General features: G+C 47.7%; 2 protein-coding genes across 2 annotated transcripts; one reads left to right on the top strand and one right to left on the bottom strand.

Moving 5' to 3' along the window:
- The first annotated feature begins 1,380 nt into the window (after nt 1-1,380).
- LOC112427512 (collagen alpha-1(I) chain-like) lies at nt 1,381-25,035 on the top strand. The gene is made up of 9 exons (XM_071076105.1): nt 1,381-1,491; nt 1,578-1,709; nt 2,143-2,216; nt 9,650-9,707; nt 9,767-10,380; nt 17,310-17,617; nt 18,038-18,179; nt 19,560-19,842; nt 22,286-25,035. Exons 1-6 carry the CDS (start codon nt 1,381-1,383, stop codon nt 17,611-17,613), a joined length of 1,293 nt encoding a protein of 430 aa, XP_070932206.1. The 3' UTR covers nt 17,614-17,617; nt 18,038-18,179; nt 19,560-19,842; nt 22,286-25,035.
- On the bottom strand, nt 11,199-13,605 carry LOC105486524 (inhibitor of DNA binding 2). The gene is made up of 3 exons (XM_011749440.2): nt 13,143-13,605; nt 12,744-12,807; nt 11,199-11,961 (listed from the first exon to the last, which is right to left on the bottom strand). The coding sequence occupies exons 1-2, from the start codon at nt 13,488-13,490 to the stop codon at nt 12,751-12,753; spliced, it is 405 nt and encodes a 134-aa protein (XP_011747742.2). The 5' UTR covers nt 13,491-13,605; the 3' UTR covers nt 11,199-11,961; nt 12,744-12,750.
- Nucleotides 25,036-26,364: the final 1,329 nt, after the last annotated feature.

Raw genomic sequence — 26,364 nt, 5'->3', positions numbered from 1 at the left:
CCTAACATGCTGAGTTTGTGCAAACAATACTTACCTTCAGTTTAGTAACGTGGTCTACTTTGCAACAGTTTCTAAGAATTGTGAAGCATGGCTTTTTTTCTTCCTTTCCTCCCAGAAATTGCCCACATGATTCATGATTGCTTAGTGAGACAGTCCTCTGAGGAACGTCTTCATTTTACTCAGCCCTTCTGACATAGCGCTCCATAAAAAAGCAGGGACAACCTGTCCCTCTATAACAAATGGGGTAAGCACTGGCAGAGGTTCCTCTGATGCACACTGTTCTATTCATTTCCTTAGTTATAATACTTACGTTGGTGCAAAAGTACTTGTGGTGTTTGCCATTAAAAGTGATGGCAAAAAACCGGAAATAATTTTGCACCAACTTAATAATTACCAGGAATAATGTCAGTTGCTGCAAAGCCATTGTGATAAAACAAGTTGTGATTTAAATTTTATAATGTGAAGTTCAGGTGCCGTAATTTTGACAACTTTATATTGACACAGTATTATTAAATCAATAATAACAACAAATGTGTAACCTATAAATGAGAAACATTAAAAGAAATTCGACTGCTAAATAGTTTGATTCCATCACTCCCCTGCGCAAAGCTTTCCAAGGTCCCAGCTTACACAAAGGCCAAAGCTCTTAGACAGCCTGTGAGGCTGGGTGTGATGGGCCTCCCCGATCCTGTCCGTTCGTCTAGCACTGGGTCCCTGGCTGCCTTGCTCCGGCCCACTGTCCCCCACCAGCGCCCCCCCAACTCCCCCACCACTCACCACTCTCCCCCAGCCTTCCCCCAACCAGTCCCCATCCCCCCACCCCCACCTCCCCAACAGCCCTCTCCCGCCCCTGTACCAGCCCCCAGCGGCCCCCCACCGGTCCCCTCCCCCACTGTACCGGCCCCCTCCCCGTGCCCCCCACCAGCCCCCACTACTTCCCACCAGCCCTCCCCCACTCCTCGCCAGCCCTCACTGCCCCCACCGCCCCCCATCAGCCCCCACCAGCCCCCAACCCTTTCCACGCCCCCCCCAGTCACCACTCCCACTGCCCCTCACTGCCAGCAGGTGGGACTTCCCTGGATCGCTGCTGCCGCCGCCGCTGGGCCTTTGCACGGGCCGCACCCGCTGCGGATTCCCCTTCCCGCAGATTCTGCGCGTTCGGCTGCTCCTGTTGTCCACGGTGCTCTCATGGAGCCTGGGGTACCAGTCAGGGCCCTGTCAGGAGACAGAAACCCCCCGAACTCTCACAGAGAGTAAGTTTGTTAACTAGCTAGCATGTGTTAACTGCGGGGCTGAACAAACAGCACTCCAAGCTGTCACCGAGGCAGTGCCGCAGGCAGCATCCCCGCTAGGATGAGGGAGCAGAGGGGAAAGGCGGGAATGACTGAAGCTCAGAAGCTGGAGGAGGGTCCCCGTGCCCAGGACGCAGAGCCTCCATGCAGGGGCCGCAGGCTCCGGGACGGGGGCATCAATCAGGCTTGTCCTCTGAGAGTGGGGAAAAGCGCAGTCTGGATTCAGGCGCAGCCACAGGGAGGCCAGGGTGAAGAGGTGCTGGGCGGGGTTGCTGAGACCCCCAGGTGGACGGGAAGCCTCCTGGGAAGCACACGGGCTACGGCCGCTCCCTCCTCCCGCCGCCCCCCTGCAGCTGCTCTCTCACGCCCCCCACGGGCCATGCTAACACCGACTCAGCTGAGCTCGGCAGGGTCCCGGCAACCGGAGGTTGAGGACGGAAGACAACACCTTCATACTTCATAGCTGGTCACCTAGGATCTGTCTCCTCTTTCCCTGCTTTATTTGTCTTCGAATGCATACGAGACACACTCATGGTCTGTCTCCCATTGCTGGAATGCAAGTTCCCTAGGGGCAGGGATCCCGGCTGTTTCATCCCAGTGTCTGCAGCACCTAGAACCACGCCTGGCGCAGTTCCATGCATCTTTGCCGAATAAATTACTACATCAATGTAACTGCATCGACACATCAGAGACTTCCCATCGGAAGAGGGGTCCCCTTGTTTTTGCAGGAGCAGCTCGCTGGGGTGGATGTTTTGTTCCTGTAGACAATTGATTATACAACAAAAATAATTAGCAGGAAGAGTCCTGCTTTTTACCCCTTGGCCTGCGTGAGTTGGCATTGCCCCTGCAGCAAACGCGGTTTGCAGGGAGAGCACTCAAGGGCATCTACTTGTTTGGGGACGATTCCCTAAAAGTCATCGTCAGGTACAAAGCCAGGACTTGACAAACTTGTCCAAAAATTTCCTTCCCAGTCAAGATATTTTTAGATTGGATCAACTTAACTGGTTTGGATTAAATTTAAACTTGAAAATTTCACTCTTTAAAATATTTTACTTCAGGCAATTAAAGTTTCAGTTGACATTTTTTAGGAGTCTTTTTTTTCCCTCCCCTGGTAGGCTTTGGCGAACTCGGGTAAAATTACAACATTAAGAATGGCCTTGCCCTTTTCTCTGCCTGACTTGCTTCCACAGGATTTTGAAACATCAAATATTGAAGAATTGTGTGTTTAAGAACTTTCTCTCAGAACTGATGAAACTTATTTAGAAGATTATGTTTGTAAAATAAAAGTTAAAAGCGTTGTCCCTAGGTGGAGAATTACTTAAAACTAAGACCACATTCCAAGAGGTGGCATAATCATATACGTGGAAATACGCACGCCATTCTACTTATAATGGCAGCGGGCAGAACAGGAAGGGAAGCCAGGACATTCCTAGGCCTCGGCCACTTTTCTTTGCTGCCAAATGCTAAGATCCATGCTAGGCGCCCCTGTCATAGCGATGCAGCACCTCAGTAGGTGTGAAAGTAGTTCAGAGCCAGAAGGGTGGGGAGTTCAACTGCTGTCTCAGTCAAGGTCAATCTTGAGGAAGTGAACGAGGGTGCCAAGCAGGGTGTCAGGAGGCCGGGGCCTTTTCAGAGAGTTGGGCAGTGGGGGTATCTCTGTGTTCCAGTAGACAGAGGACTGGGTTATTTTTCTTTCTTTTTTTTTTTTTTTTTTGAGACGGAGTCTCGCTCTGTGGCCCAGCCCAGGCTGGAGTGCAGTGGCGCGATCTCGGCTCACTGCAAGCTCCGCCTCCCGGGTTCACGCCATTCTCCTGCCTCAGCCTCCCGAGTAGCTGGGACTACAGGCGCCCGCCACCGCGCCCGGCTAATTTTTTGTATTTTTAGTAGAGACGGGGTTTCACCGTGGTCTCGATCTCCTGACCTTGTGATCCGCCCGCCTCGGCCTCCCAAAGTGCTGGGATTACAGGCGTGAGCCACCGCGCCCGGCCTATTTTTCTAACTTACTTGTCACAAACATTCCCAAACATATGCAAAAGGAGTGAACGGAGGACACCTATGTGCCTGTCACTCAGCGGTGACAGTGGCGGCATTTCACTATATCTGTCTCATCCAGCCCTACTCCCTTTTTCTTTTTCTGGAGGATTTTAAAGCAAACATTATATAGTATGTCATTTCTCCTTACAAACTTCAGTATGCATCTCAAAAATACCAATTTGACACATAATGAAACAAAATCTTTAATATTATATAATACCCACCCCTCACTCAAATTTCCCCAGCAATCTAAAAAAAAAAAAAAAAAAAAAAAGTCCCTTTAGAGTTTCAGGATCCAGACAAATCCCATTCATTGCATTTGGTGATGGTATTTTAAGTGTTTTCAGTGCTTGGCCTCTGCTGCTTCGTCGTCGGCTTCTTGGGAAGGTTGGGCAGGTTGTTGTAGAATACCCTGTTCCGGGTTTATCTGAAGGCTTCCTGCGATCCCATTTCGCTTGCTCTCTCCTGTTTCCCATAGACAAGAAGTTAGGTCTCAGGGATTGATGTTACCCCAGACTGAATTTTTACTCATTTCTCTTCCCTAAGAATACTTCATAGGAAGTGTCGCTGATGTCGATCATGTCCCATCAGGAGGTACCTCATGGCCAGTTGATTGTTTTTTAGAGATTGATCAGTGGGTTCAGGTGATCATTTCTTTATTAACAGCCTGATTATTTCATTACAAAATATCCTGTCAACCTTACACTTTCTGAGTTTACTAAATTTTGACGATCATGGTCTAAATCAATTACAACTTTAGTTACCACGTTACAGTGACTACACTCATCGTTAGGGATTCAACATGGCGACTTTCTAACTCTTTCGGTCGTGGTTATCTGAAATCCAGCTCGTGCTGGAAAGGCAGGAAAGTGCTGAATTATTTCTCTTTAATTCTCCATTTTTAGAATGTGCTGGTGCCCTAGAAACCTCCATTGGTATCCAAAGCGTTTTTGCTTTATTTTTGTCTCCTCTTTATTTTTAGTTTTACTTCCTGTCCTAGATCGGGAATCAGCCATTTCTCCAAAAAACTCTGGTTCCTTTTAGTGGTGAGTGGTATTGGATGGTACAAATTGGTGTAAGCGGGTGCTTATTATCACCTGGATGTCATTGCTTCTGGCATTTTCAGTGGAAAGCTATAAAAAAATTTTTTAAAAAGAAGAAAAATACATTTAAGTTGATATTTTCAGTTCAAATATAAGATTTCAGAGCTTTTACTTCTTGAACATTATACTTATGTTTCATTTCTCTTACATTGAAAATCTTGGTTCCTAATGACATTAGTATAATTACTTCTTTGCTTATCCTACAATATACATATAATAGTTCAAAAGTAACAATACCAATATTATTACTAGTGATGTGACTACTAAATGAAGTTTATGACTTCTTTGCAGTTCTTTTTGTCCTTAGAATAGATTCACTGCGAATGTACAGTGAAACTGTCGAAGGTCAGCTGGGGTCATTTTTCCTCTGTGTGCATGTTACTAACTTGAGACATAATTAGGCCCATTTGTTGTCATTTTTTCCTACTTACATATTGTTTGTAAAAGTTAATTTGTAAAAAGCACTTACATATCTCAAAGTCAAAACCATATGACAATATGCGTTCAGAAATACCACATTTAATACAATGTAATTGTAAAAATGGAGAATTAAAGAGAAATAAGTAAGCATTTTCCTGACTTTCCAGTATGAGCTGGATTTCAGAGAACCATAATTGAAAGAGTTAGAAAGTCATGGAGTCGTTCTCTGTTGCCCAGGTGGGAGTGCAATGGTGCGATCTCAGCTCACTGCAACCTCTGCCTCCTGGGTTCAAGTGATTCTCCTGTCTCAGCCTTCTGAGTAGCTGCGATTACAGGCTCACACCGCCATGCCTGGGGGCTAATTTTTTTTTGTATTTTATTAGAGACAGGGTTTTACCGTGTTGCCCAGGCTGCTCTTGAACTCAGAGCTCAGGCAATCCATCCACCTCAGCCTGCCAAAGTGTTAGGATTACAGGCGTGAGCCACCACACCTGGCCACCATGTTGCAATTTCTAATGACGAATGTATTCACTGTAATGTGATAACTAAAGGAGTAGTTGATTTAGACAATGATCGTCAAAGTTTAGTAAACCCATTAAATGAAAGATTGACATGGAATGTACATCCAGAAATACTACAGTTAATACAATACTCCCTTTCTAACATTGCTTCCCCTACTCTATTCTAGCCTCTGCCATCAATAACCATTTTTATTTATTTTAGTTTTTTCTTCCACTTTATTTCTCTGAAAATATAAACAAATATGAATCTGTGTGTTACTATTACACTTTCCTTCTCATAGAAAAGCTAGCACACCATATACACTGTTCTGCATTAGGCATTCTTCATTTGATGCTTTGTTCTGGAAAGCCCATATCAGTATATAAAGATCTCCTCTTTACAGTACGTCACCATGTATTAGTATACTATGTATTAGTATTCACCATGTATTAGTATACTATGTATTAGTATTCACCATGTATTAGTATACTATGTATTAGTATTCACCATGTATTAGTATACTATGTATTAGTATTCACCATGTATTAGTATACTATGTATTAGTATTCACCATGTATTAGTATACTATGTATTAGTATTCACCATGTATTAGTATTCCAAACAGTCCCAAATTGGGGTTGTTTCTAGTCACTTGCTATTAAAAACAATGCCAAATCTATTAACCTGGTGCATATAGTATTACATACTTTTGCAATGTAATTTTGGGATAGATTTCTAGGAGTGAGAAAGCTGAGTTAAAGAGTAAATGCATATGCAATTTTGCTAGATATCACCACATTCCTCTGCACAGGGGTCAGAGTATTTTATCATCAACAATATACAAGATTGTTTCCCCCACAGTCTTGTCAACAGGGTATATTGCCAAACTTTTGGATTTTTGCCCATTTGCTGGGTGAGAATTGTTATATAGTTTTTCATTTGCATTTGTCTTATTATGGGTGAAATTGACCATCTTTTTGAATGCTTATAGGCTGTTGATTACTTTATCTGTGAACTCTATTGCTACTGTTTTCCTATTTCTAATTGTGTTGGATTTTTTTGTCTTAATTTTTAAAACATGTATATGTGGGCTGGGTGCAGTGACTTATACCTGTAATCCCGGCATTTTGGGAGGCCAAGGCAGGAGGATTGCTTGAGCCCAGGAGTTTGAGACCACCTGGGTAACATGGTGAGACCCTGCCTCTAAAAAAAAAAAAAAGAAAGAAAAAGTTAATCAGGCGTGGTGGTGCACACTTGTAGTCCCAGCTACTTAGGAGGCTGAGGTGGGAGGGTCAACTGAGCCCAGGGAGGTTGAGGCTTCAGTGAGCCGTGATCAATGCCACTGCACTCCAGCCTGGGTGACAGAGAGACCCTGTCTGAAACAAAACAAAACATGTATATGTGCAGAATATTAGCTTGACTAACAGCCTTTAAGATATGTCTAACATTTAAGTTGCTTGAATGTTTACTGTGACAGATTCCCTTCTACTGCCACAACCAGTTGGTACAGTCTGCCATACTTGTTGGAGTTTCTCTCTCTATCCTTTCTGTCTCTTACCTTGAGTTCATATTTATCTTATCTTTATCTCTCTGTGCTCATTCTGTGTAATTTCTTCAGGTTCATCTTCCAGTTCATTAATTCTCTCTCCAGTAGTTTTTAATCTGGGTTTTATACACCATTGAGTTTTCAACTTCAATAACCATATGCGAGCACTTTGATGTTGTTCATTTTCAAATCTGCCCATTCGTTTATATATAATACTGTATATTGTGATTTTTTATGTTCTTGCTTAATTTTTAAATTTCTTTAATCATCTTAGTTGTGCTTACTTTATAGACATTTTAGATCTTTTGTTTCTAATCTTTCTCTTCATTTTAGCTACTGATTCTCTCATGGTAAATTGTTTTCAGTGTTTTTAAAATATTTGAATTATAAACTGCCTTTCACCCAACCATGAAAATGTGAGAATGAGGAGTTATTTCAGAAATGCATTCTGTGTAGTCTGTATTGAGAAATTTTCTCTCCAGAGAAGCTTTGCATGTACCACTTCCAAGCACTCTAGGGGTATCACCAGCCAGAAACCCATTTGTGTTAATTTCTCAGCATCAAAATTTCTCAAACCAAGTGGGTAGTACATATTTGAATCTCCATTGCCCATAAGGGCATGTTTATGGGTAAAAATTTTCAGAGGAGATTTTCATTTCCCTCTTGAGCTCAGGCTCACACACAAGCTTCCTTATGATCTTCCTGAGCTAGTGAGTATTATTTTTTTCTAATCTATAACTGAGATTTCAGGCCTTCCAGGGTCCTGGGTGGTAGTATCAGTTTCAATGCCCTGCTTCACAGGGTTGTAAAAACTTTTCTGTAATTCCTGTTTGGCCAATGCCCTAGTTTACTGGGATTGGTGCCCTCATTCAGGACTGCCACAAATGTGTGCACGCTCTTCCCACTTTCTACTGCATCTTCCTTCAGGGCCTCTGGAAAATCTCCTTCCTGCCTTACAGTCTCAGGCGGTGCTCCTCACAGTGCCTACTTTAGTCAGCAATAAACAAAACACATGTTGTTGAGCTTCTCAACTTATGCTGCCTCTGACTCAAATTATCTTTAATTTAATTAATTAATTTTCTGAGACAGGGTCTCGCTCTGTCACTCAGGCTGCAGTGCAGTGGCACAATCATGGCTCACTGCAGGCTTGACCTCCTGGGCTCAAAGATCCTCCCACCTCAGCCTCCTGAGTAGCTGGGACTATAGGCGTGCACTACCCCACCCAATTAACTTTTGTATTTTTAGTAGAGACGGGTTTTTGCCATGTTTCTCAGGCTGGTCTTGAACTCCAGGGCTCAAGTGATACACCCACCTTGGCCTCCCAAAGTGCTGGGATTACAGGCGTGAGCCACCGCCTCTGGCCTTCAAATTATCTTTACGATGAAATAGAAAAACATCCAACACTTAGACAGGATCAGCATCCAGAAAGATACTCAAAATCTGAAGCCCCTTTTCCAGTAGCAGAATGCATCAAAAATTGGAAGGATGTGTGGGATGTCAAAAATTAAAGAAAAATTAAAACAAAATTAAACAAAACCTCCAGGAAAGAGAAGGGAAAGCATTCTGAAGGGATTGGGATGGCTCTGCACCTGCCCTGCAGAGAGCCACATAAATTATTAGCTGTGGATTTTAAAAACTCTATAAAGCAGCTCCTTATTGACAAGAATATTATTTTCTATTAGAGTCCTACATCTTCACCCTCTACTTGAAAGTCCCTTTTATGTTCCTGAAAAAGCGCTGGACTGAGTTCATCTGTCCACTGCCTGGTTGCGTGCTGTTGTCTACTCACTGCTCACCTCTGAAATAGACAGACTACATGTTAGCCTACCTTCAAGGATGTAACCATGGTTTTGAAAGCTAAAATTAAATGTAAACTGACCTGCACATTTGTTGTTTGAGGTTAGTGTGATCTTGATTCAAAAACCAGTTACAGACAATACAAGAAAGTAAATCACAGTTCCATTTCATTTTCAAAAATCTCAAATAAAATATTGGCTAACAGAATCCACGGTGGATATAAAAAGTAATGATACATGATGTTCACGTAGGAGTTATTTCAGAAATGCATGGCTAGTTCAGCATCAGAAACATCAGTGTAATCCACCAGAGAAAAATACTCAGTAAATGCAGTCAAAAGTATTTTACCAAGTTGACTCACAAATTATGATTTAAAATTCTAAAAAAAAAAACTCCTTCCAACAAGCCTAGCAATTGAAGGGCTCTTCCAAAAATTGAGAAACAGTATCTATTACAACAGAGGCCTACAGCCACATCCTAATGAATGGAGGAAATGTGATCGATTCTCATTAGGATTTGGAATAAGAAAAGGAGGCCGACTGCCACCTCCCACTGCTTTAACTGACACTGGGGTTCTTGGTTAATAGTTATTAAGCAGTTCAGAAAAATTAAAACAAAATTAAACAAAACCTCCAGGAAAGAGAAGGGAAAGCATTCTGACTTTCATGTGACTTCACAATTCATTTATCCCCACAATCCAAGCATAGTCTCTTAGAGGCCAGGATCCTGTCTGATCTTTTAAAAAATCTCTGGGACAGCACCTAGCTTAGAGGTTGGCAGCAGGTACTAATTTGCAAAAGGGGATCCTGTCTATGCTATGCAGTAGTAAAGATGACATGAGATCCACACGTGGAAACGGCTGTAAACACGCTGGAGCAGCACTCATTTGGAAAGGCCGCACTCCCCGGCGTTTTCTCCCAGGACCTCCTCCCACGGATTGCTCCTCCGGTTCCCAGTGCCCAGGCCCCAGGCCCACCAGGCCGCACGCGCGAGCCGCCGTCCTCGCACTGGCCAGCAGGTGGCGCCCGGGCTCCACGGCCGGAGACGGGTAGCGCGTCGGGCGCCGCGGGAAGTCGCCTCCGAGAGGGGCCGCTGCGCCTCGGCGGCGGCTACCCGAGGTCCCGGGGCCAACGTCGCCAGCCTTGCCCGGCAGGGGCTCGGCAGGGGCTCGGCAGGGCCCGGGTCGCCCCACGGTCCCGCCCGCACTGCTTCCGTCCGGGGACGCTCCCCAGGGCCGTCCGAGCGGACTACGCGCGGGTCCCTGTGACTGGGGGGCGAGCGTGGGGCCGGCGTCTGCGCCCCTCCCGGAGGCGAGGCCGGGGTCGGGTTGGGACCAGCGCGCGCTTCCCTCCCCGCCGCGCAGGGGTCGGCCAGGGCCGCGGCTGGCGACAGGTGGCGGGGACCTGGGGGACAGGTCCCCGGGTCGCCTGGGGCGGGGAGCCGCCCCCACGGCCCTCAGAGCGCCCTCCAGGTGTGATGATCAACCACACGACGGCCCCGCGCTGGCCCCGGCAGAGCCCCGTCCCCGGCACGGGTCCGCAGGGCGATCCGGGCGGCCGCGGCTCCACAGCCCCCGCCCTCCTCCAGCGGCAGCGCCCGCGGGGGCCGATCGGGGTCAGGGCGGGGAGACGCGCGGATTCCTCGGTGGCGTCGCCCGAACACCTGCTCGGCCCCAGGTGAGCCCCAGGTGAGCTGCTGCCCCACCCGGACCCCTTCCTCCCCGGGTTCGCGTCCACCTGGGACCCGCCTTCCAGAGCCTGTCAGCCCACCTCGCGCCCTGGGACCGAAAACGCAGACCGGTCCGGAGCACGTGGCCGCCCGCGGTCTCTGGCTTGGAAGGGCTTCTGCCCGCTGCCTCTTCCTTCCAGTCCAGGGCGGCCGTCAAGGCTGAGGGCGATTGAAAAGTCCGGGAAAATGCGTCTGGCCCAGCCCCGTCTCCGGAGGCCTGGGGGTGGGTGGGGTTGGGGGGGGGGCTAAAGGTGTGGACGAAGGCGAAGCCAAGGAGGCATCAGGAGCCTGGGGCCAGGTGACAGCTTAGTTCCCTGGGCAAATAGTAACCCTCGGGTGTTTCTGCCTTCCCTTAAATCTGAAATCATGTTCTGAATTCTGTACAGCCTCTTTCCTTCTCCTGATTAACTTTCATTTACTCCGGAGAAGCGTCTTAACGCCCACTCACACAGGTAGTCCTTCCACACTCCCAGACTCACAACCACAACTCATTCTTGGCTTTAAACTCAGCCCTAAGGCACAGAACCAAGCTTTCCCTTCAGGACTCAGAGGCATTTCTGTGCTCAGAGCCTCCCCAGTCCCTGTCAACTCAGCACTCTGCCTTACCACACATCTGATAAGGAGATTCTCTGTACACAAGTAAAGGCTTCGGCGATGCTGGTGGGGAGATGAGGGAGAAGGGGATAAAGAAAATGTGTGTCGGGGTGCGAGGGAGAGAGAGAGAAAAGAGCGAGTGAGTGCCAGAGAGATCTTAAAAACCACTCGGAATTCAGGTACTGACTTCAGACATGTTTTATTATAATCTTATACAGTCTACATAAATTTGAACTTGTATTTATTTGGGTTCAGTTATAACATAGCATAATAAAAATCAAAGCACTGGTCCTCTGAAATAAAGCAGGCAATCACCATTCAATAAACACACTTGATTTATTTTGTATAAAAGGGTTAAGTTTACAACTAAACTTTTATAAAAAGTTTAGCATGAATAAGTACATCATTACACTTTTTAAAGCAGAAATAGACATCTCTGCCACTATACAAGAAAACTCTAATTAAAGAGTTCACAAGGTTTCACTCAATAGATATATTTATATATAAATATATACACAGCATTCAGTAGGCTTGTGTCAAAAAGGTAATTTCTGACCAAAAGACTTCATTTAAGTGACTGAATACTGGATCCTTCTGGTATTCACGCTCCACCTTTGAAAAAAGGCAAAGTCTGCTTAGATTGGGCAATTCCTTGTGATTTTAACGTTTTCGCTCCCCATGGTGGGAATAGTATATAAAGAAAACCTTCCAACTGCAGAAAGGGCATTTAAAAGTCTTTTTCATAAATAACGAATATCTCAGTCCAGGTGAGAGAACACCCTGGGAAGATGATCATTCTTAGTTTTCCTTCCATTTTTTTTTTTCTTTTCAAAAAGGTCCGTTCAACTTGTCCTCCTTGTGAAATGGTTGAAAAGTTCAGCACTTAAAAGATTCTGTGGATTTGTTGTTGTTGTTGTGCAAAGAAAAAAAAAGAAGTCATGAACACCTGCAAAAGATTGGGAGAGAAAGGCATGTTTAAGAGAATGTAACCTAAGGGCAGAGGCGGGCAGACTGGCGCCGGGAGGAAGCCACAGTTTGAACATTTAACCAAACACTCAAAGATTGGGCAAACCCTGGCGTCCAGATGCAACACACACACTCGCCTCGACAGCGCAAATTAAACATTAAAATAGCAGAGACTCAAGGGAAAAATTTCCCAACCCAATCTCCTATTTGGATCTCCAACAGCAGTGCTACAGGCGCCAGTCTGCTTCTTGTAACAATTATTTGATTGAAAACAGCCCTTTAGTTAACAGATAGGGAAGTCTGGGATCCCACATCACAGGGTCTAAGGCACAGGGTAGCAATCCTCAACTAGCCCAGAGAATCCCAGAGGACTATAGTTTTAGGGAAGCAGGATCACTGTGGAATTTGTGGCGATAAGATTAATTACAGTGGAGGTTAGTACCTCATAGTAGTACCAGAGGAATCGTAGGAAGAGCCAGGGCATTACATTTGCTACAAAGCCAATACACACGTTCCTCGGCCGCCTTCGTAGTAAGTTATTGGCATCATTTCCTTTTAAAGGAAAATGTTCTGTGATCTCGAGTACCCAGAACTACAAGCTCCTTCATGTCTAGTGAGACAATGTAGTACGGGTAACACCGCGAAGTAAGCATGCATTTACCAAATCAGACATTTTACAGATACACAAGCAAAAACACATGCGCGCACGCACACACACACAGAAGGGCAGTTTACCCACGGGTGGCACAAGCAAACACTCACCGCTTATTCAGCCACACAGTGCTTTGCTGTCATTTGACATTAACTCAGAAGGGAATTCAGAAGCCTGGAGAGAAAGAGGATAAAGAGTACGAGGTTAAGACAATGTTAAGTAGAAAGGGTTTTTGTTTTGTTTTGTTTTGTTTTTTTGAAGTAGTCCACAGACCAGCAAGTTCCATTAAACACGTTTATGGTAACAATTCAGATTCAAAAACAGACGCATTAACATGTCAGAACTTACTAGCAATTTCACGCACAGCTCAATCTACGGCAGATTCTTATGAAAATAAAGTTAAATAGCTCATGCGAAAGTCACCGTCTGGGCTACGTATCTCCTAGTGACAACCCAGGCGACCGCGGGAGTGTGCGGCGGCGGGGCGGGGGCCCCGGAGCAGGTCTTACCTGCAAGGACAGGATGCTGATGTCCGTGTTGAGGGTGGTCAGCGGCGTCCTGGACGCCTGGTTCTGCCCGGGTCTCTGGTGATGGAGGCTGACAATAGTGGGATGCGAGTCCAGGGCGATCTGCAGGTCCAAGATGTAGTCGATGACGTGCTGCAGGATTTCCATCTTGCTCACCTTCTTGTTCTGGGGGATGCTGGGCACCAGCTCCTTGAGCTTGGAGTAGCAGTCGTTCATGTTGTACAGCAGGCTCATCGGGTCGTCCACCGGGGTTTTGCTCCGGGAGATGCCCAGGCTGTGGTCCGACAGGCTGTTTTTCCTAACGGACCTCACGGGACTGAAGGCTTTCATGCTGACCGCGAGGGAAGGCGAGACCGGGAGGGAGCTGGCTGCCCTGAAGCTCAGGCCGCCGCCGCCGCCTGCTGAGCTAGCTGCGCTTGGCACTGGGCTCGGCTCAGAATGAAGCCCGAGCCCGGCGGGGCGGCTTTTATCCGCACTCGCCGGGGCCACACGCTCGGGCTTCCCTTCGTCCCCATTGGTGGAAGGAAGCGCGTCCATCAAGCCGAGCGGGCGCTTTCATTGGCAAGCGCGGGCGCGGGGCGTGGGCTCGGTTCTTCCGCGTTCGCAGCCAATCCCCGCGGGGTGGGCGGGACGCGAGCCCAGCTGGGGTGGTAAATAGAGTACAGTACAGTAAGCGCGAGGCGGGCGGGGGGCGGGGAGCGGGGAACCGGGAGCGGGGAGGCGGGAGGCGGGAGGAGGAGGAAGGAGGGGGGGAGGAGGAGGAGGGAGAGGAGGGAAGATGGGGGAGGGGAAGAAGGAAGGGGGAGGGGGCAGACCCTGGGCGCCTAAATGTGCATTCTTAATTCTAATTCCAAACGCGCGGCAGGACCCTTGCCCTGGGGGTGTTCCCAGACCAAGCCTTGCACACCTTGGAGCTGTTGGCAGCCCTAAAATCACGGCTACACGGGCGAGTTCAGCACCGCAGGGGGAAGCCACAGTTCACTGCAACCCATCGGAGGGAGAGCGTGAGGAAAGATAACATTTCAGAAGAAAGTGAAAACGCAAATTAGGTTGTCACTGAAGAGTCACGTTTGTAGAGTGAGTTCGTCTCTTCAGATAAGGAAAAGTTATGTTAACACAAACAAACCACCCACGCATGCATTCGACGACAGGCTTAGTGTGGGTTTTTGCAACCCGGAGCAGCGCGGGAGGCATTACTGTAAACTCAGGAAAATGAGTACTTATTGGAAGCCATGCCCAACCTCGCCGGTCGCTAAGGAGCTCTCACAGGGCGCTTTCAGGGTTCCTTTTCAAGAAGGAGGCAGGGCTATTATAATGATAGTATTAATCGGAAATAATTAGGAGAATTTGCATTTTGAAACTACATTTACATACACTGCCCTTGAAAGGCTGCCGGTCTGTGCCCTTCAGTGTAGGTGGCAAAGTAATGTGATTAATTATGCAAGAATTGTGATTTCTGGTGTCACATTCCAACACCTAGAGGAGTTTCAAAGCTTTGTGACAGATAGGTGGCCCTAGCCATTGATTAACATCTTCACACTAAGAAAAAAAAATACTCTGTCATATATGAGGTTTGGAATCTTTTCAGCACTAGTGCTGAATACAGGTTCAAGGTTTTGTTTTGTTTTGGCTGAGAATGTTTAAGAACTCAGTCTAAATTTTAAAAAGTTTGCAGCTATTTACTCAAATACCTTGCTAATTCTCACATAATTCTAGCTTATCTAGAATTCTGTCCTGATCACAGTATGTCACTTTCTTGTTTTGAAAATATTTTCTCCAGAAAACAATGAACTAGAAAACCCCAGGAAAGGCAATATTCAAATCTTATTTACTTTCTGCCTCAATCTCTACCTCCTCTGCATTTCAGAAAGAGGAAGGGGCAGGCCTAGAGGCTGAAAGAAAAGCTCAATAATGGGGAAACTGTTTTTTCCTTCACTTAATGATTAATTTATCAGCTGGTGGGGCCAGCGGTCTCTGGCTGTCACGTGACAGCTGTGCGCCCCAGGACGCCTCTCCAGGGAAGCAGAGTGGGTGGCGCTGAGGTGGAGATCACCTTCCTGAAATCAACCCCCCTCAGTTTGGAGGAAGGAGGTGAATGGTTTCCTGTCCAGCCAGAAATTTGCCGAGGGCCTTCCCAAGGCCCGGCAATGCTGCCTGCGACTCTGTCCCTGACAGCGTTGAACGCACCGTATCTCTTCTGATATTAAGTCTGGAAGTGATTTACTATCCGAGTCCTCCCACAGTTCGAGCCTTTTGATGTACTTTGTGTGCATGTGTTTCTGTCACATACGTGCCACAGTGGAACAGATTTTGTTTTGACACTATTTTGGTTCATGATGTTATACTTTGACTATTTTACAATAATAGCCAATGTAAACAAACATCTTTGGGATTCTCAAATTATTACTTATGATTCTTGGACATTGCAGCTCTTCGATACTGACGCATTCCTAGCTTTTTCCAAGGACACCGTATGTTAACATCCGTGCCAGCCTCATTATCCCCACAGCCAGGCTCTGGGCTGGGCGGTAATGAGCATTGTGCGGTTTCACTTTACACTTTGCAAAGTTGATTAAGGCAGTGCCTTCTCCCATGATCATTTTTGTACCCTGATGTAGTAAAATGGCTAAATATGGTGAAAGTTTTCTGGTGTTTCTTTAGCTGCCATGTCAGAGTCCAGTCTGCCTGGCTGTGTTGAATTCGATTCTATTGGCACGCTACCCAGTTTTACATTCATTTAAAGATCATTTAAAGGGGATTACGAAGCTGTTAAAGTTAATGATTTAAACAAGGCCTAAGTTACTAATGTGTCTGTTTCAGCACGCCCAATATGAAATCACCTTAAAAATTGCTTTCGTGGGGGAAAATCGTGTTGCAGCATTTTCGAGGTGGTTTTAAAGGCACGTCAAAATCTGTCAATTGGTGGCTTAGGTGGGTTTGCATTTGAGGCCTCCAAAGTTCAAACGGCCCCAGCTGGAGGGCGGGCTAGATCCGCGGACGGTGGGAAGGTGTGCAGGGCTTCCGCTGGTAGGTGTTGGTGCGGTCCCCCTCGACTCCGCACCGGGACGCCCCCACCCCGTGGCAGCGACAGACCTGCCCGTAAGGTCCCCCAGCCTGGCTCCAGGGCTCACTCACTCCGCCTCTAAGGCAGGCCCCGCGGCGGCTCTCGCGTCCGGGCCCCTTGCGGTAATCAGAAGCAGCTCCGGGCGGGGAGCTCGAACGCTGGCCAGGCCGCCTTTGCCACCCCCGCGTGATGCGCCGGGGGGCGGGAGGAGCCTGCGGGGGCGGGGGGCGCGTCTCAAGGTCCTCCCTGCACATCTGGCGCAATGGGGAGCGCTCGCCTTTCTTTCCCGGGTTTTGTTCTCACAGCTGTGTCCATTCCGCCCGTGACCCCGCGAGTGATCCCTGACAGGTGATGAATTGGCAGCGGCGGCGGCGGCGGCGGCGCGCGGGCCAGGCCGCGGCGGGGCCGGAGCCGGAGCCCCGGAGCAGACTCTCTGGCGCCAGGCGCGTGACGCCGCCCATTCACGCCGCCCTGCAGCCTTGTCCTCGCGGCGCCGCTCAGGCGGCTGCCATGGCAACCGCGCCGTCACTCAGCGCGCGCGCCCAGCTGATCAATGCCTGCGAGGCCCGGCAGTCCCAGGCTCGCCCCGGCCCGGCCGCCGGCCCGCGCGCACCTGCAGCCGCTGCACGTCTTAAGTTTCGAGTGATTTGGGGAAGGAAGGAGGACCGAGAAGAAAAGAAAAGGGTTGAGGGAGGGCGGGGTGAGGGGAGGAAGAGAGGACGAAGGAAAAATGCCGGGAGAGGGAGAAGAAAGAAATCTTCCTTTTGCAAAAGGAGGCATAATATGGCTTAGAGGTTGCCAAAGCAAAAGGTTTTGCTTTATTTTGTTTTTGCAACCGAGGCGTTCGGGGTGGGGCTGGCGCGAGAGAAGGGTGGATGGGGAGAAGGTCACTGTCTTAGCGCATGGCGAGATTTATTTATTCCTTTGGATGATTTCAGTTTCTCGCCGGATGGCTTTGATGCTGGACTCCTAAAAATACCTTTGAAAGACTGAAAGACCCCACCCCCGCCTCCACACCGTCCTACTGCCTAACTCCTCGGAACCCTGGGAGGTTGCGCATAAACCATTAATTTTTTTTTTTCCAGAACAGTCCCTTTCTCTGCCCTGGGGGAGCCGGGAAGATGTGCAGCCCCAGCCCTCGTCCTCAGCGGAGCCTCGCGCGCGCAGACCCTAGCGCGATTCGCGCCCTCATTACCACTACAAAGCGCGGGCCAGACCAATCCCCTTTCTAATGCACCATTTTCGCCTGAGAACATCAAGAGGCCAGAAACTTCCAAGTCAGCTTGCAGACGCAGACGCCTCCTGGGTCCTGGCTTTAAGAACCAGATGCCAACATTCCCGGACAGTTTATGGCATCCGGATCCCTCAAGGGTGCTCATCTGCAGTTGAGAGTGTTAGTAGCAATTATTTATCGTCTGCCTTGGAGAGGAGTTCCTGAACATAAATGTCCTCTGCTGGCTCTAAAGCTGGGGGCGGAGGCTGTGTGTTGTGGGGTGGGGGTTGGGGGGCCGAATGTTCCCGGTCCTGTTATCTGGTTTAGCAGCATTTGTTGTGGTTTTCGAGGAAACGGCATCTGGATTACATAAGGATTCAAGTTTTTGCTTTACTTGTTTATTTAATACCTTGGCAAGAGGGAGCCCTTACCCTGAAACCAGATAACCGATTTTGGGTTTAAAACAGGCTTAGATGAAGGGCCACTCCAGGGGAAGAAAATGAGCAAAGCCACAAAAAGCAAACGAGGGAATGTTTATTTTTCTCTTTTTGGATATTTTTGAAGACCTGCCTAACCTCTTAAACTTCTTGTCGCACACAGCTAATAAACGGCATTAACAAAGCGTTTCAACGACTACCACGGCTTAACAGTGGCTCCTCCCCTGCCCTGCCACCATTCGGGCCGTAATTCCTTCCAGGATTCCCGCACCGTCCTGTGTGCCCAGAGCTCTCTAGAGCACCAGGTAGAACTCCGTGCTAAATCCAATTGCGTGCAAACTTCTGATCCCCTTTTAGGGAGATCACTTTTCAGCTTGGTTCAAAGAAAGCAAAGTTTGGGAAGTTTGGCGGAGGGGCCGATTTAACTACGGGCACTGCAAATATTTTGTTACAAGTGCTGTGAAGTGCCCCGATTTGTGGCTGCGTTTAGTTTTCACAAAGGATTTTCCTGTGTCTTTTATTCCGGTCCCCACATTAAAAAAGAAAATTAACTTGAGCGAGAGATAAGGTCTTGGAAAACAATCTTGGGCCGCCTGCGAGCTGGCGGGAGCAGCGCTGGCGTCGCCGAGTCTGCGCCGCCCTGAGGCGCGAGTCTTGGGGTCCGGCCACCGCAGGGAGCCTAGGTCATGTAGGGACCCCCCTCCATCCGCTTTGCGCCTCCGCGCCACAGCGCAGCACCCAGGCCGCCCCCCTCTGCCCACCAGCACCCGTGGGAATCCACCCCAGCCAGCGACAAGGGCGGGCTTGTCCGGAATCAAACTGCATCTTAATATTATAATGTGGCACCAAAAGCAAAACCCGAGGCCCGGCTTGCAGACCCTAACAAGAAACACATTGTGTGCACTTTTTCTTTTTTGGCTCAAGCGACGTTCGCGCGCCGGCCCCTCCGCAGCGAGCCAAGTCCATGACTTCAGTGAGGAGGAACCCGCCTGCCTCGCACCACGTGCGCTCCCAGCTGGGGCAGCCACCCTGCTGCGCCTTGCGAGCCCTGTCACGGTCCCTGGGAAGGGCTAGGGCCTGGCCGGGACGCACTTGTCATGGGCACAGGACAGGGCTTTGGGGCACAGCCCTTTCTCGGCCAGGGAGGCAGGCGAACCCATTGCCCGGGCACTGGTATCACCTAGGCGGCGCCAGCGCGAGTTGGCTGGTGGACAAATTTTTCAATAGTTTGAACTCCTTCTTCCCGTTGCCGCATCTTTAAGGCGTTTACTCCCAGATTCAGCCTTCTCCTTTTAATAATGACAGTTTGCAGACTTCTCCTCTCTAGTTAGAGGGAGTGCGTGCGCGGGTCCTGCAACACTGTAGCTGCGCGTCACCCTGAACCATTCTGCGGGAGGGGCAGGACCTAAGGCTGCATCTCCAGGAGGGAACGTGGAGAGACATCGTGGGCGGAGGGGACTTGGAGGCGTACCTGGAGGGGCAGTCCTAGGCACAGGGCGAAGGATTTGCGCTCTAGCTGGTGGAACGCACATCGCCCTGGTTAGCTCTGTGGTGGGTCCTGGGCTCTTCCCCGCCTCTTCCTGCCTCCGCTGACACCAGGGACTGCCCTTCATCAGTACTCTGCAGAAAAGGCTGGGTAAATTAAGGCGTACATTTAATTTTAACTATCATGCCTGGTTTTCTAGGATTCTGTGTGAAGAATACAGAGACAGACGTTACATTTCAAAGAAAAAAGGGCGATACGACGGCCCTCTTTAAGGAGAGCGTAAACATGCACTTTAGGTAAAAGCTAATCTTTTACACGCCTGTGCACGGCACACCTCTTTTGCTGTTCGCCTTGACCCCGAGTTTGGAAAGACTGCCCCCATTTCAGAGAGTAAGAAACGCAGGCACACATGAATGACAGACGACTCTGTGGTGGCCTAGACTCCAGCCGACACTTCTGGGACAACCTGCCATCGTGCATGGGTGTGTAACCTTGACTGCAGGTGGGGCATTGATTACTCTTTTAACCTTGAAATGTATTCCAGTCTTGGACGACTGGATTGCCAAGAGCCAGGAATCTGTGAAAACAGTTTGTTCTCATTTTTCTCCTAAGTTAACACTGAGTGACTGAGTTTGACCCTTTGTTAACTAAAGGTCAACTGACATCTTAGGACTTTTGAAACCTTAGTGTATGTAAGAAGCCCATGTTTACACCCAGAGTTCTGTGACCACCTGTATAAATTCTGGTTCAGTAGGTTTGGTGAGCAGCCCACGATATAGCATTTTAAGCAAGCATGGCAAGGAGATGCTGATGCTGGTGGTGCGGTGACCACAGTCTGAGAAGCTTCAGACGAGTAATTGGCCTCTTCAATGAGCCTTGGATAAATAATTGGCCTCATAAATGAGCCCTGCAGCAGGCAGACTGCTGGGTGAGAATGAGCCTACTTGGACCCTTTAAGGCAGCAGTCCCCAACCATTTTGGCACCAGGAACCAGTTTAGTGGAAGACCATTTTTTCAATGAGGGGTTGGGAGGGTTGACAGAGTGGGGCTGGGGGATGGGTGATGGGTACTGGGGGTATGGTTTCAGGGTGAAACCCTTCCACTTCAGATCATCAGGCATTAGATTCTCATAAGGAGCCCACAACCTAGATCCCTGGCATGTGCAGTTCACAGTAGGGTTTGCGCTCCTATGAGAACTAATGCTGTGGCTGATGTGACAGGAGGCGGAGCTCAGAGAGTAATGCTCATTCACTGCTCACCTCCTACTCTGCCTGGGATTCCTAACAGGCCACGGACAAGTACCAACCAGCCCACTGCCTGGGGTTTTGGGGACCCCAGCTTTAAGGAACTGTACACTTGTTTCTAGAAATTCAAGAGAAGGAAAATATGTTATACTTACCCACATTTTCTCTTTTTCATTTGTTGTTTTTTCCTTCCTGATGTTCCATTATTCTCTCTTTGATTAATTTCTTCTGTTTCAAGAGCATTTTTTGGACAGTCTTTTAGAGTAGGTGTGTTGGTGACATGTTCCCTTAGTTTTCCTGCATCTGAAGTCTTGTTTTTCAGTCCTGCAGAGTATTTTTGCGGGATATAGAATTTGGGGTTGACAGCGTTTTTTCCTTTTAGCCCCTGATATACTGTGGTGCTTTCTTCCTTCTGTCAAGATTTCTCATGATGAAATCTGATTTCTCTTACGAAATCTGCTGTTATTTGAATTGCTTTTTCCCCAATGTAAGTAAGGTGTGTTTTCTCTCTCCTTGATTTATTTGTCTTTCATTTTTGGAAGTTTGCCTGTGATCTATCTTGGCATGGATTTCTTTAGGTTTATTCTGTTTGAGGTTCTCTTGGCTTCTTTTGCCAAACTTGGGAAATTTTCACCCATTATTTCTTCACATACTTTTTCAGCCCTGCCCTCTTTCTCTTCCCTTTCCAGAACTCCAATGACACTGATATTAGATCTTTTGTTATAATCCCAGAGGTCCCTGAGGCTGTATTAATATATTATTTAAAAACCTGTTTTCTCTCTGTTGTTCAGTTGGGCAATTTCTGTTGTTCTATCTTCGGGTTCACAGATGGTTTCCTCTGTCCTCTCCACTGTGCTTTTGAGTCCATTCAATGAGTTTTTGCTTTGGTTACTGTATTTTTCAGTTTTAAAATTTCCCTTTCATTCTTCTTTACATTTTCTGCTTCTTTGCTGAGTTTTCTATTTTTCATGGTTTTTTTTGCCTGTTCGTAATCACCTGTTAGAGGATTTTTCTGATGGCCCCTGCAGAGTCTTTGTCAGATTATTCCAACATCTGTGTCACCTCAGTGTTGGCAACCGTTGATTGTCTTATCTCGTTCAAATTGAGCTTTTCTTGGTTCTTGGAATGATGAATGATTTTTTCTTTTTTCTTGAAACATGGGCGTTTTGGGGGTTAGGCTATGATCTGGAGCTTATTTAAATCTTCTATTATAGTGGCCTCTGCTGCCACCACCCTGGCTTGGGAGGAGGTGCTCCTCACGTGGCCTCCACTGGCACTGTGGAGTGGAGGCATCTTACCACTGGAAGGTGACGAATGTCCCAGTTCTTACTCAACCTTGACAACCCCAGTGGGGAGAGGGCAGTGCTGATTATCCCCTGGGTGGTGGATGGGGTGGGTAGTGTAGGTGTTCGGGCTCCCAGGTGGCCTCTGCTGATGCTCTGTTGAGAGAGCTCGTTGCTGTCCTGCAGGGATGACTGTCTGCTCCCCGCCGTACCTTCTCTGACACCATCATGTTGTTCAGGGTGGCGTCTCCTGCAGCAGGCTGAGGGGGTCTGTCTAGCTTTCCACTCCTCTTTGCTGATGGGGTTAGAGTTGGAGCCACAGTCTTTTCTCTGGTGTTTGGTTGTAGTGGGATGGTTATGGTCTAAAAGGTTTTGGTTTCTTGGCTTCTCTCTTACAGTCACCATGTAACAAATGCAGACATCTCTGAGATCACCATGTAGTGAGGAAGTCCAAGCTGGTGGCATGAAGAGGCCACATGGAAAGGGCTAAAAAAGGGGCCAGCCTCAGTCATCCCAGCTGAGCACCTGGCTAGGAGTAAAGGAGGACCCCATGGATATCCAGCCCGGTAAGATGACATCAGCCCCAACCACCAACTGACCATGCACACAAGACATCGTGAGTGAGGCTGCCCACTGGAGCCTGGCCAGTGGGACTGTAGAGTAACTCATTGTCGTAAGCCAGTACGTTTGGGGGTGATTTGTTTCATAAAGTGGCCCCCAAAAGAGGAATTGGGGGTATAGAGTTTCTAGGTACAATCTTGTGCATTCATTGTAGTTGTAATCATTGATAATTTATTTGTGTGTTTTTCCTGAAAGTTTTATAACAACATGATTTATAGTGCATAAAAATATCCCTACATCCAACAAACCTGCCTGTTTTTTTCTTTTCTTTTTTTTTTTTTTTTGAGACAGTGTCTCACTCTGTTGCCCAGGCTGGAGTACAGTGGCATGATCACGGCTCACTGCAGCCTCAACCTTTTGGGCTCAAGCAATCCTCCCTCCTCAGCCTCCCAAGTAGCTGGGACTACAGGCATGTGTCACTGCACCCAGCTCTTTTTTCTTTTTTGAGACAGGGTTTCACTCCTGTCACCCAGGCTGGAGTGCAGTGGTGCAGTAGCTCACTGCAACCTCTACCTCCTGGGCTCAGGCAGTTCTGCTGCCTTAGTCCCCCGAGTAGCTGGGACTATAGGCACATGCCACTGCGCCTGGCTAATTTTTGTATTTTTTAGAGACGAGGTTTCGTCATGTTGCCTTGGCTGGTCTTAAACTCCTGAACTCAAGTGGTCCTCCTGCCTTGGTCTCCCAAAGTGTTGGGATTACACATGTGAGCCACTGCACCTGGCTAATTTTTGTATTTTTTTGTAGAGATGGATTTTCACCATGTTATCCAGCTGGTCTTAAACTGCTGGGGTCAAGTCATCTGCCTGTCTCAGCCTCCCAAAGTTCTGGGATTACAGGCATCACTGCACCCCGCCTAAAGTGCCTGAATTTTAAAAGAAATACAGGTTTTATTTGTCATATGTCTAGTATATTCTCAGAATTTTTTTTTAACTGATAAGAACTCCTACCAGCTATCCCCCAAGATATAGAATTTATAACCCTATGCGATGACTGTATGTTTTGAATCAAAACCAAGTATGATGAATGGCTACCAGCTCAGGGGCCCTGGAGACACAAGGAAGCCTCACTGGTGAGAGGTGGCTGCCTGTGGGCCGCACGGTTTCCCGGAAAGGCAGTGAGAGCATCTGGTACCTCCAGACACTGCAGAAACAGTGTCACAGAAACATCTCAGAGGCGTCACTTCTCTTTATCAAGATTTTAAAGTGATTTCAACATTAAAAAAAAAAAAAACAATGTAAAGAATTTGAGTGTGGAGTGATGATCATGCTTCCAGGTTAGGATCAGGCTCTTTCTCCCATTGTCTTTTTGATTGAAGGTGCAGGGACTCCTGGGATGGTGTTGCCCAGTGACACAATCCCAGTGTGGCATTTCTGATCCCGAGAAAGCAGTCAGGAGTGGGTGGCTGCAGTTACAGTTCATGAGTCCTGCTGGTTCAAGTCATGAGTCCTGAATTCCCTGGGAGGAGCCACTAAAGAAATGCAGAGGAGGGAAATCCTTGCAATAAAGTAGGATGAGGTTCTTTGGTTGCTGCTGTTACGGGGATGGGGTGCATGTTGGGGCCTGGGGGGTGAGGCTGAGGGCTCCCCCAGTCTGTCCCTCCCTGAGCCTGAGCTCTTGGTTCCCACCCAGCCTGTTGTTTCTTTCTTCTCTGGGAGCACCTGCACCCCCAGTTTGCGGCGTGTCCTGGGGTGAGTCACTGTGAGCCCCAGGTTCCCATATGTAAAGGGTGGGTAACGCTCCCTCACCTGCTTCTGCACTAAGCCCTTACAAAGCCCTCAGACGGAGACTGCTGCTTTCATATCTTGCAGGCCATCAAACTGCCAGTGGGAAGGGTGCCCAGGTAACCTGCCCACGTCAGGACGGCCAGGAGATGGCGGAACCAGAATCTAAGCCCACTCCCATCTGACTTCAACGTCTGTGCCCTTGATGTTTGCACCGAGTCACCTCCTAAGACTTTCTGAAACTGGATCACATCCATTTATCTCTGAGAGAAATGCAAGCTTTAAAAAAGGAAATATTTACTATGGATATTTTACAATAGTTCCAAAACATGAAAGTTTTAAATAAAACATTCTTAACCATCCTCACCACATCTTCAGGTTCCCTTACAGCTACTATATTTTGATGATTGCCCATTAGAAAAATAGACTATGCTTTCTGTAGGTTTTAAAGGAATGGTGGTGAAATAGGGAGCATTCCTTGAGCACATCCTGCCTGTGGGCATGCCTCTGAGCACTGGACCAGGCCGGAAGAGCCAGGCTGCTTTGGGATCCCGGCACTGCCAATGGCAGGTGGGCTATGACCCAGGGAGAGAACATAGCCTTTTGCATTCTGTTGCCCCATTTGAAAATGGAGATGATAGTGGTGCCACCCTCAGTGTTATTTTGAGGATTTGAATGTATCTCAGACGTTGTACCTGAAAAAATATAAATGCTCAGTAAATACGGTTGCCAGATAAAATGCAGGAAACCTATTTAAATTTAAGTTTTGGCTGGACAATGAATAGAATAAATTTTTTTTTTTTTTTTTTAGTGTGAGTATGTCCTTATATTTTATCTGCTAAATTTAGCAACCTCCTCAGTAAATGATCACTACAATTGCAAAAACTCCTTGTGACAAATATAGTAAATCTGTAAAGAAATAGGAACTTGCGTTTATTTTTACTAAGCTCTGACTGGTTAAGATAACTGGGCAAGAGAAGATATATTCGACTAAACTTGCAGAATGTAGAGTACAGAGATTTAAATTTGAAGTCCTATAGGACTGGATTGGCCAGAGGCGAACTGTAGAGAGCTTATGTAAAGAGTCCTGATTTCAAAAGTTCCTCAGAGACTTAAATGGGCCCACAGACCCCTCCTGTGTCTCTGCATAAGCCAGCTCGTTATATCAGTTATAAATTGATTTCCAGAGAAATGTACCTGGAGGTCCCTCTCCCACTTGAAATAGGACTGGCCAATCTAGATGTCCCCCAGGTTATGTTGACTCAAGTATAGCTCCATACATTGGAGAATCTATTCAAGAAAACAAGCAAAAGTATTTGTGACTGAGTTAGCTAATGCCAGCTGGTATCTTGAACAAATCCAGATCTCTAACATGCTAGTTTATTTCTTAGTGTAAAATGTGTGTTATTGATGGGCAGACAGCTCTCATTCAAGCAGTGACAGATGCAAGCTCTTCCCATTTTTGTGGCCTCGTTGTATTCAGTGTGTGGCTTCCAAGGTGCCTGGGATCGTCTCCACCAAGACTAAGGAAGAGGAAAGAGCTTGGAGAAGTGCACTTGGCTGGTTTTTACGGATCAGGCATGGAATTGGCTCCAACACATTAGCTCACATTCCATTGGTTAGAACTGGGTTTCTCAACTATTAGTACCGGGTGAGTGTAGGGTTTTGGCACCATGGGCATTTGAGCTGGCCAAAGGCTAACCAGGGTTAGAACAAAGCCACAAAGCCTGTGAATGGTGTTTATTGTTGTGAGGAGCTGTCCTGTGCATTGTGGAATGTTCAGCAGGATGCTCTCTGGCCTCAGAGACTCAGTAGCTTCCCATAGAACTCTCCTCTCTCTTCCAGTTGTGACAACCACAGATGCCTCCTCTCCAGACATTGCTAGATGTCCCCTGGGAGGTAAAATTATCCTGGTTGAAAACCACTGTGTTAGAACTCGGTCACATGGCCACACCTAACTGCAAGGGAGGCTGGAAGATCTAGATGAGTAGTATGCCAGGAAGAAAATAAAAATGATTTAGAGGCTGCTGGCCAGTCACTTTCAGTGACCTTCAGCATACTGATTCCTCTGCAGCTATGGGGATACTTGTGCCTGTTTCTGACTGTTTCCTGTGTGAGGGGACATAGAACCGGAG

The sequence above is a fragment of the Macaca nemestrina genome, chromosome 13, assembly GCF_043159975.1.
Source record: "Macaca nemestrina isolate mMacNem1 chromosome 13, mMacNem.hap1, whole genome shotgun sequence".
Taxonomy (NCBI): domain Eukaryota; kingdom Metazoa; phylum Chordata; class Mammalia; order Primates; family Cercopithecidae; genus Macaca; species Macaca nemestrina.
The sequence above is the reverse complement of the archived record's forward strand: the minus strand, read 5'-3'. Positions and strand labels throughout refer to the sequence as shown.